General features: G+C 32.3%; 2 protein-coding genes across 6 annotated transcripts in view; both read left to right on the forward strand.

The window, feature by feature from the left end:
- LOC108916570 (glutamate receptor ionotropic, kainate 2-like) overlaps nucleotides 1-3409 on the forward strand; it is a 35195-nt gene extending 31786 nt beyond the window's left edge. For 3 of the 4 annotated variants that reach the window (XM_018722855.1, XM_023456341.1, XM_018722854.2), the window contains 3 exons: nucleotides 317-606; nucleotides 2600-2848; nucleotides 3119-3409. In XM_018722855.1, coding sequence (XP_018578371.1) covers nucleotides 317-606; nucleotides 2600-2848; nucleotides 3119-3184 — 605 coding nt within the window. In that variant the 3' untranslated portion in view covers nucleotides 3185-3409. The remainder of the gene's footprint in view (nucleotides 1-316; nucleotides 607-2599; nucleotides 2849-3118) is intronic. The other variant, XM_018722853.2, reaches the window with a different exon arrangement.
- Nucleotides 3410-6116: 2707 nt separating this feature from the next.
- On the forward strand, nucleotides 6117-10643 carry LOC108916571 (heparan-alpha-glucosaminide N-acetyltransferase-like). 2 transcript variants are annotated; one of them, XM_018722856.1, is made up of 10 exons: nucleotides 6117-6344; nucleotides 7356-7523; nucleotides 7905-8160; nucleotides 8255-8408; nucleotides 9060-9264; nucleotides 9372-9542; nucleotides 9677-9786; nucleotides 9844-10010; nucleotides 10074-10260; nucleotides 10314-10643. In XM_018722856.1, exons 2-10 carry the CDS (start codon nucleotides 7371-7373, stop codon nucleotides 10621-10623), a joined length of 1713 nt encoding a protein of 570 aa, XP_018578372.1. In that variant the 5' UTR covers nucleotides 6117-6344; nucleotides 7356-7370; the 3' UTR covers nucleotides 10624-10643. The 2 variants fall into 2 exon arrangements, with proteins under 2 accessions (XP_018578372.1, XP_018578373.1); XM_018722857.1 differs by lacking the exon at nucleotides 6117-6344 and adding an exon at nucleotides 6487-6549.
- The last annotated feature ends 136 nt before the right edge of the window (nucleotides 10644-10779 follow it).

A 10779-nucleotide genomic window follows, 5' to 3' on the forward strand; every position in this document is an offset into this window, starting at 1 on the left:
AAGCAGCTGGATCGTTCTAAACTAAAGACATAATGATGAAGACCATTAACAAGTCCCAAACGGACCTATGTCTGGCTGGGTAAACTTACGAACGATCCTAATTATAGAACTGGGTGTTGTGAGTTAAATAAATATTTTTCTTGAAAGAAGGTAATATTTTCTTGCGATACCTTGAAGTCAAATGTTGTACATTTGAAGCAAGAATTTTTTTGCGCGAAGAAATTAGATAAATACGGAAAATAAAATAGTCCCCGAATTTTTCTAGAAATGTCATTGTTTAAATCAATTGTTTTGACTTCGTGCGCTTGCACTCTAGGCTACGGCATTGCCACACCGATGGGCAGCCCCTGGAGGGATAAGATATCGCTGGCTATCCTGGAACTGCAAGAAAAAGGAGAGATTCAAATGTTGTACGATAAATGGTGGAAAAATACGGGCGAAACATGTACCAGGAACGAGAAGGGAAAAGAGTCCAAGGCCAACTCCCTGGGAGTTGATAACATCGGAGGCGTATTCGTCGTGCTGCTTTGCGGATTAGCGTTCGCCGTGATAATCGCCATTTTTGAGTTTTGCTACAATTCGAAGAAGAACGCGCTCACTGAAAAGGTATGTACAATTTGTTATTACAACTGAACTTTTACGAACAATTAATATCAATGATTTAATATAATTACCAAACAGCATTTTGTTATTGAATATAACTTAAATCAATTACTTCATATTTCAGTCAAAGAACATAAAAACTTTATCGTTATAGTCGTAGAGATGTTTACATGAAACATGTTTTCTTAATCATAAAACAAGGGAGAAGTATAAAATTGACGGTATTTTAAATACTCATATTTACAAGCTCAGAATATTAACTTACCGCAAGAAAAGCATCAATTTTAAAACATACCGTCTTCAAATTTGCCAAATAGACGACTGCATTACAATAACATCGTTTTTACTAAAATAACTTATTATTTTTCATTGCAAGACAGGAAACCGCAGCAGATTAGTAATATAAATTTCAAACCGAAATATTCGATATGAGAATATAGAACATACTGTTTAGCAAACATAAAAGTGAAAGTCTTCTGCTCCCTACAGATAATTCATATACCGTTACGAGAGGAAAACCGTTCAATTTAAAGGGTTGTGCCCCCACAGCTATTATAGTAAATCACAAAATAAAACTTCCACCGAAAAAGCAGGAGGATAAAGATAAAAGTTGGCAATTCCAATAAAAACAATGGAGCTAAAGTTTTCGTGGACCAGGATATCTCTAACGTCCTGATAATGCAAAAAACGTTCTTTACAATGACAGTCGAACAGAGAAAGGTACGTTTACAACTAGTTACACAGCAAAGAAAATATTTGTTTCCATGTGAATTTGATTAAATTTAAATTAGGTAGGTAATACTCTTGTAAAAGAATGACTAAAATGAAATCTATATGGAATGTTCCAAATTAGAAATACTTACAACATTGCTGTGTTTGAAAATATCAAGAAGTAACATTTTTGGATATTATAGAATTAGTTTTGACCACCTTTTCTGCATCTACTATGAAATAAGATAAAAGATCATGAGATTCATATCACAATATTTACGAACTTTAATTACTAACAAACAATAAATCTAATAACATCTAGAGAAAGTACTATTTGTGAATTTTAAACCTACTTCTTGTATGTCTTTGCAGAGCAATTTTACCAAAGACTCCATCAGAATAATATATCCAGCCTTTCTTTATTAGGTGTTGTCTGCGGCATTTTCGAGGGATCCTCGTGTTTGCCATACAACCTCATTTGCACATTCTACATAAAAATAATGTAATTTGCACCCCAAATCTCTGTGTACTGTATACAAAAGGAATCCAATTATAAGGGAACAACTCGTGTTTTAGTTTTTGTCTCTGAAATAATGTCGTTGCTTCTTTATCTCATCTGTATTCGACTCTATATGTAGATATAAATTGTCAGTTTTTTTTTTTTTTTGACAGGACATAGCTAATATAATGCGAAACAACGCCTTAATGTTAAAAATGTTGTCACCGCCGTTCTTGGTGGTGAAAATTCGAAATATTTGAAATTATTCAATTTTCGTGGTTGAAAACAGTATTGCATTGTCGAAACCAAGAGAGTTGCACGAATAAAATTTAAATAGGACATAGTTAATACAATGCGAAACATCGTTTTATTGTTAAAAATGCTGTCACGGCCGTTCTTGGTGGTGAAAATTCGAAATATTTGAAATTATTCAATTTTCGTGGCTGAAAACATACATAGGTATTGCATTGACGAATCCAAAAGAGTTGCACGAACAAAATTTGGACAGGGCATAGCTAATACAATGCAAAACATCGCCTTAATGTTAAAAATGCTGTCACCGCCGTTCTTGGTGGTGAAAATTCGAAATATTGGCATTGTCGAAACTAAGAGTTTATATCTAAAAAATAGAAGCTGACTGATCCACGAGGTGGAAATATCGATAATGTTTGTAATTTTTTATATCATTTAACACTATATTCCCTTTATTTTACTTCTAAAGTACGTGATCATATGATCATACGGCGACATAATTATTTCTTTTCTGTTTCACTTATTCCTTCTCAGAGATCAGCCAGTGCACCTCACCAGTCGCTCTGTTCAGAGATGGGGGGCGAGTTGTGCTTCGCCCTGCGATGTCGAGGATCTCGACAAAGACCTGCCCTTCGTCGCCAGTGTTCTAAGTGTTTACCAGGGGTCACTTACGTTCCGGCCCTTCTGGACATACCCCCTCATCCACCAGAGCCACCAACAAGGGCCCCTCCATCGAATGGACTATCACCCGGACTGAGCCCCTCTGACAGACCTCGACTTTACGTAAGTGCATTTGTTTTCATGTCTCCATAACAGCAGCTGTACGGGCTCTTACAAAATTTGAGATTGAAATATGAATAGGCCAACTTACCTCTAAAAAGTCAATGTATAGATAAAGTTTCGGTCACGATTTGATTTCTTTAACGTTGATGGTTTAGTGTTTTGGGGCGTTAAATATGTCTTAAATAGTCCTTAGATAGATTTATTTTTCTTTGTTTTTCTTGGTCTATAATTAGAATTGTCTGTCAATGACAACTGACGTTTCCGTTTCAGAGGGAAGACCACATGTTTGATCCAGACCGACAAAGACCTCATCCCACGGCACACTTTGACAACTGAATTCGTTAGAGAAACGATTTTAACGAGTTTCGTCGTTCATTCAAATCGAATCGAGAACGAAACATTTTTTAACGGGCTACATTTCTAGCAAGAAGTTGTTGATTTCCGTCCTTTCCATGACTTTTTGCGGGAAATTATAACTTGTGTGAATGGACAACTTACAGCATACTTATATAGAGATATTGTTGTACAAAGCACGTATTTTCTAGGTCTAGATGTTTTAAAATAAACAGTTAATATTTAAATCGAGTTTTAGTACTATCTCTTTTCAGTATACAACCGGAAATGAAGAATTTCGGATTTAAAACGTGTGTAAAGTGGTAGAAGACTTTTATATCCATGAATGTAACCTATAGAACCTGTAGTGATGTGGTAGACACATTAGATGTATAAAAAAGTACCATATGGGACGAAAAACTACCTAATATATTAATATCAAATGGGAACGATGAAATATGTCTTGACCTAGAATATTTTTTCGTAAATAAACAATTACCCTTGAGAATTTCACGAAATCACAAACGCAGTGTCGGGTTCTCAATCCTTGAAGCTTTTTGTAATTTTCCATACAAGTTTTAATTTTTTTAAATGAACAAAAATCTCTTTAAAAACACATGAAAAGACAATGAACTTCATTGCACTCAAGAAAAAAGAACATTCTTTTCGGATCTAATAGTTCACCTTAACATCTTTCAAGGTCAAAAACATTAAAGAAACAATGCACTTATTTCTCCGAATCATTTAAATTTATAGTACGGTATCAGTTATAAATATTTATTAGTTTTCAACATCCCATTATAGCAGAGTCGGACCTTAGACATCCAACATGTAAAATATCACGAAAAGGCTGGTCTGTTATACGTTTGTCTGTCTAAATTATTTATTAGTAGCTGCATAAACCTGAGCAACGAAAAAATATGGACATTGAGGACAAAGGTTGTACCATCGTTTCAAAGTACTTATTTAATTAACCATACAGTAATCAGTTGTTGGTATTATTGAAATTCCAAAGAGAAAGAACATGAAGTTGTCTGTATCCTAACCTCATTTCGATAGTAAAATACATGGTTTTGACTTTGACATAGTACACAGTATGGCCATTGATTTGAATAACAGACCACCAAACATTTTAATTTCGTACTAACTGTTACTAAAATCATAGAGTCAATATCATCTATATTATCTTCAATATTTTTTCGATTTAGTACCTATATCAATACTATCAATAGTATACTACCAAATCTATGACTAAAATAGAAGTATTTATAGGTTACGTCTTTTCACTGAACTCCCTTGAACTTTAATAAGTGGCAATTCAAGAAACACTCTCCTTGAACTTCTGAACTTGAATGGTATAAATTTACTATTAAAGAAAAGTCAGTACTGAACCTTCCCTCAAAGAATCGGTATAATTGGCCCTTACTCGTTTCAATATTTTTCGTGTGAATTATGCAAAGTAATAACTGTATCCACCTTCATTATCTTATCGGCTCATTTTTCTCATTTCTTATTGGTTTCTGATTTAATATTATAAATAGAATTTGTTAATCGATTTTATTCGAAATTTTGCAACGATAATTCCTAAAATTTATCCTTCGGAAAAAATAAAGAAAACTGTTCGGAATAGTATAACTATAAGTACCTCCATCAAATAATTTCCGCCACAATTTTATTCACAAAACTATTACTGGTCAATATGATCTTACACCAAGAGCTACAATTTGGGAATTTAATTTAAAAATTCTGCCTAATACGGGACTGTAGTTAACTTCTCGTTCTTCGTGAATTGCCCCGAATGAAATGATTCATCCGTTCGATTATCATATTGTACAGATTATCCTATGATCCAAATCATTACTTTTTAATGCGAAAACCATGTCTGGATTATGTAGATTTGTACAGGACATGAATGTTTCATGCAACAAATTGAAAAATATTACATTGTTTGAGTTTAATACTAAATTTAATTTCATTATTTTGTAGTACTTAGTTACATCTTGAAATCGTCTATGAAACAGAAATAGACTAAAAATACATCGGTTTTTACATCTACAATAAAAAGTTATTTGATTATGTCGAAATCTATACTGAATATTATCATTAAATGTTAACAATTTTTTTAAATGGAAACTCGAAGGCCTTGATATCTTGAAGAACATTGACACAGAACTGAATTCATAAAAGTAAAAGTAGGCCACGCCTACTCATGTTTATTTTTGATTTAAAATGTTATTTACATACTAATGTCCCTAAAAAATGAAAAAGATTACATGTCAAATCGATCCCTTTCAATTAGGACGAAATTTGATCAAAAGTTTTCCGTTAAGGAAAAAAAAAAAAAAAAAATTTTTTCCAGTTATTCAACATTCAAAATTTCACTTATTTTTCCAATTTTTCAAGTTTATTTTTTAAATACATATCACGAAAATTATTATAGTTACAGAAATGAGCTTGTGTTTGTTTTAAAGAGGATACTTAGGGTTATGAAAAAATATATATTTCGAAAAATTTGTAAATTTTGAATTTTTAAAAATCGTCAAAATCAACTATCGACATTCAATTTTTGGCTCAATTTTTTTTATAAAATACCTTCAAATGATCTTAAAAGGTCCTGAAATTGAAATAGATACGCAAGATATTTAGCCCCACAAACTTAAATAATCTCAATATCTTCAAAATAGGGCAAAAAATACGAGAGCGAATAAGTGCCAAATATTTAAAATATTTTAAGAAAGCCAGAAACTTAATTTCTGCATTGATTAACCCTGTATATCATCCATTTCAAAACTGTGGTAAGGTACCCAAATTAATGTGGTCACTTTGTACATCTTTCCAGTTAAGCTAAACAGACATATTCAGCAGGTTAACAAATCCTGACCGGCTGAGGCAGGGACACACTACTTTCATTTCAATTTGTTCATCATTGCTCTCAGCATGCAAACAAGACAATACACACTTGTATTTTTATCAGAGCACACTTGCCATTAGGTTAATCACGATCTTAATTATTTATAATAACATAAAAGAAATAACGACACTATTTTATAACGTGATTATTGCAGTAATTATTAAAAATATTCTGAGGGATTTAAAATACAAATAAGTAGAGTTTGTTCTGTTTTGTGCAGCGACAGCTACTATAGCTACAACCGAGTGAAAGGTAAGTAAACAGTTTGATATTATGACGTCTCTACTTGCTTTTATCGTAATCGTAATACACTTGAATTTGGAAAAATTAAAGTGATGTGTTACCTATATGAAAAATTGTTCACAATTTTATGATACAAATAGTGGGTATGATAATTTACGTTGTGGAAAATATTTATTTATTCCTATGTGCTCATTGTTCGATTTGGGATTTTGTGGTAAATTAATGCAATTTATGTACCGCACTTGATTGTTTTTTTTTTAAATCTATGTGTATATGGGTAATCCCACGATTTACTTATTGTTAAAATTGAATAAGTATAGTAGGTATCTATTCTACTCCAATTTGTATTCGTACAAATTAATAATAATAAATAAATAATTGGAATTTCCTTACTTAAAATTGCAAATCTTGCTTGAATAATTGTTTTCTAAGCGGGTATTTTACTTTATTTTTTTAATTTATTTATTTAATCGGAATTGATATTGAAAAAAGAGGACAATTTGCATTTTTGCATAAATGATTTGCAGTTTTATTTGTAATTTAGTTAAATATTAATTGAAAAAATCCAAAAAGTGTAAAATAACATGTCACTATATTTTAGACAAAAAATCACAATACGACTTTTCAAAAATTGTCCCCAAAAAAATCATCAATAATTTTTTAGGGAGTGTAATAAAACGGGTAAATTTGAAAACTGTTTTTTTTTGCTTATTACGTTAAACATGTATAAAAAACTAAAACCTAAAGAGGCACATTTTTTATATCACGAAGAATCTAGGGATCGTTTGTGTCCTTAAGGTCTACGGCCATCAGATAACAAATTTAAAAGGACGATCTGATAATGTTATCAACGATCAATGTCATAAAATCAAAGATATGAAATAAATTTCATATCTCAAATGAGAGATTAAAATAAAATATACTGACTTGTCGTTCAAGATTTGATTTTTGTGTATACTGTACACCATAAATAAACAGAAATAAAAAAAACACGTTAGTAACTGTGATTTTTCGATCTAGGAATCTGACTTAGCCATGGTGTGGTCTTTTATTGACGGTCATAATGAACAATATTTCATGGGTCTTGATATGTACCAGTTACAGATTGACGAATTTTACTTAAAAGTCAACAGCAATTTGACAAATAATGATACATATTTGTACACGCTGCACAAGGATTGTATAGATGTAAGTAAAAATTTAATTTCTGACAAGTTCGCACTTTTTTAAGCCATTTTTCAATTAAACTTTTTCATCTTTTCAAAAAATCTTTGGTTGACATTCTGATATACTTTTTTGTAACACCCTATGTATTCAACTCGTCTTATCCGATGTGTATACAATAATTTTAACGCTTACCTTCTTGTAAAGTTTCAGTTACTAAATATGCTAAATTTTATTATTATACAAATTTAAAACTTTCGGATTTAAATCTCCATCTTCAAGACTTTTCGAATGAGTACCTACATATACATTTTTATTTCCCGGACACTCTTACGTTAATTCATAAGTTAAAAATCAAACACAAATCAGATTTAACTAATAAAACCTTAATTTTTTAAATTTTAGTGTCCGTATACGTCAGATGTTCTGTTATTTAACCCAGACACTGAAAAATCACAAAGCGTTACTGGAAAATACTCAACGAATTTAAAATTCAGGATAGCCTCAGGCTATCCCGACGTGTATTTGCCACAAGATGAAACTGAAAGTGTCATCTGTGATGTAGATAAGAATTTTGGACAATTTGGTGTTTATAACGTAGACGTTAACGAGGCAGGATGCTACATCAATACTTTAAAAGAACCTGTGAATATTTATACACGTAAGTTAAACGTTTTTCACGAGAAGGCAATGCATTTTTTTTCAAGAAAAATGTCGTTCGTCGGCTGTTATTCAAACTATTTTAATTTTTGCAGCAATTATAACAGTATTTCTTTTATATACGCTCCTATTCGCCGCTGTGTATGGATCTGTTCTTCTTTGGAAGAAATTTCATTGTGAACAAAATTCAAAAGATAAAGAGCATACCCCGAAGAAGGTTAGGATTAAATCGTTGGATACATTTAGAGGGTAAGACAAATGTTGAAATTAATTGTGCTTACGACACGATTGGTATTACTAATGGGTTAGGATTAGTGTATATATCTCCTAATAAATAATGAAATGACTTACCAAGATTCGTCTATCTGTGATGTCCTTTCAATGGGTTCTCCAAGTGATAGTTTGAAACTTCGATTGTTACGAAACATCGAAACACTACTATTTATTAAAGTCAATAATTTGTTATATTTATATTTTCACAATTCACTGCACTTTTCTAAAATAACAACACATGTCACGTTTTTAACCGAAAATTCATCGGCGTCTGTTTTGGTGAGAAACGAAAAAAAAACCATAGCATAACAAAAACAAAAAACAGACGCCAACTATTTTTATTGTGAAAAAGCAATTGGTGCCAGTGGCGCAACCAAATTGGATTGACATTAATCTTTTGGATTTATTTTTGTTATATTTGTTATAATAAGAATAAGGTAACTTAAAGGAAATTATTGGCAAATTTCTCAGTTTCGAGATAAATTCTTCAATTATTCATTATAAGATTTCTGAACATCGAATTTTCCGAGATTTTTATGTGAATAAAATATGCCCTGGCTAAACGTAGTTTAGTTAATACTTTGAACCAAGACTGTATATTTAATTACAATTTTTTCAACACTCTAGCATAACAATCGTACTGATGATTTTTGCCAACTTTGGTTGTGGCGGTTACCATTTCATAGAACATACGACATGGAATGGCCTGCATATAGCTGATCTTGTTTTCCCTTGTTTTATATGGATCATGGGTGCCTGCATCCCAATGTCTTTGAATTCTAATTTTAAGAAAGGCCTCTCGAATAAAACCATTTTCCTAAATATTTTAAAGGTAAGAAAACAAATTCACTTTGTAAAATCTTTAAAATCAGGAATAGGTATCTTGATTAAAAACTATTAATTCTTCAAGTAATGCCTGTTTTATGGTTTGCTTTTCAGAGGACCATCAAATTATTCTGTTTGGGGATTTTTCTAGGAAGTGGAGCAAACTTGTCGTATCTGAGGATATTGGGAGTATTGCAAAGATTTGGAATTGCATACTTGGCAGTAACTGGAATTTGCTTGTTTTTTATGAAAAGATCGTCAAATAAAGATGACAAAGAAGCATCGGTGAGTATTATTACTGGAAATGTTAATTTTCAACTTTACTTTTACTACTTTACTTCGATTTTTTGTTTGCTTTCAACTATTTCTGCACAATACTATTAATTATTGATCTTATCCAACTTTTCTTTTTTTTTCAGAACAAGTTTGAGGACATTTTAATTTTATCCAAGTGTTGGTTCTTTGCTCTGGTAATCCTACTTATCCACACCATAATAATATTCTGCGTGGCAGCACCAGGATGCCCAAAGTAAACATATTCAGTTACAATCAGTTTAAAAAGAAATAAAAAACGATTTTTCCTTAGGGGGTATATGGGACCTGGAGGTCTACACAAAAATCGTTCATACACAGAATGTATAGGCGGAGCAACTGGGTACGTCGATAAACTGATCTTGGGGAATCATGCATATCAAAATCCTACCATTAAACAAATTTATAAGTCCGCACCGTTTGATCCGGAAGGAATTCTCGGTAAGTGCTGACATGTGTGACATGTAACTAACTGTGCTAGACTGGTGCACTGTTTTATTGCAGGTTGTCTGACAACAATAGTTCACGTATTTTTTGGAGTCCAGGCTGGAGTCACATTGGCGGTGTATAAAAGTCACTCTCAGCGCATCCTAAGATGGCTGTTATGGGGTGTATTATGTGGCCTTGTTGGTGGCGGATTGTGTGGCTTTTCGAAGGAGAACGGCGTTATTCCAGTTAACAAAAATTTATGGTATGCGACATAGTTCAATCAATGAATTTGTTGCCGTAAAAGTATCATTTTAGGTCCACTTCTTTCGTGTTAGTAACTTCATGCTGTGCGTTTACCCTCCTTGCCGCCTGTTACATCTTCGTGGACTTAAAAAAATGGTGGACGGGCAAACCATTTTTATTTGCAGGAATGAATGCCATATTGATGTATATCGGTCATGAAATGACTGATGGGCACTTTCCTGTAAGATGGTACATTCAATATGAAGGAAGAATGTCACGTAAAACTCATTTTGAAGCATTGCTGTCGGACACCTGGGGAGTTGGAATATGGGTTCTTGTATCTTATTATTTGTATAAAATAAATTATTTCTTTACTGTATAAAAATAAATTTAAAAAACAAAGCGTTCATATTTATTTATCGGAGATAACCCTCAAAACATTGCAAACATTATAATGTTTCGCTATTTTAGAGCCTACATCACAGCGTGGGCGTAGCTAGGGCGGCAAGGGTGTTCATGGCCCATTCCAGAAAGCCCT

Source organism: Anoplophora glabripennis, unplaced genomic scaffold (assembly GCF_000390285.2).
Source record: "Anoplophora glabripennis isolate ALB-LARVAE unplaced genomic scaffold, Agla_2.0 scaffold1404, whole genome shotgun sequence".
Taxonomy (NCBI): domain Eukaryota; kingdom Metazoa; phylum Arthropoda; class Insecta; order Coleoptera; family Cerambycidae; genus Anoplophora; species Anoplophora glabripennis.

Excerpts from the sequence above, each read along its gene's own strand:
- LOC108916571 (XM_018722856.1), top strand. The coding sequence starts at position 7,371 with ATGGTGTGGTCTTTTATTGACGGTCATAATGAACAATATTTCATGGGT. Across the intron at positions 8,409-9,059 it reads TCGTTGGATACATTTAGAGG|CATAACAATCGTACTGATGA; the intron begins GTAAGACAAATG and ends TCAACACTCTAG. Across the intron at positions 9,543-9,676 it reads AAGATGACAAAGAAGCATCG|AACAAGTTTGAGGACATTTT; the intron begins GTGAGTATTATT and ends TTTTTTTTTCAG.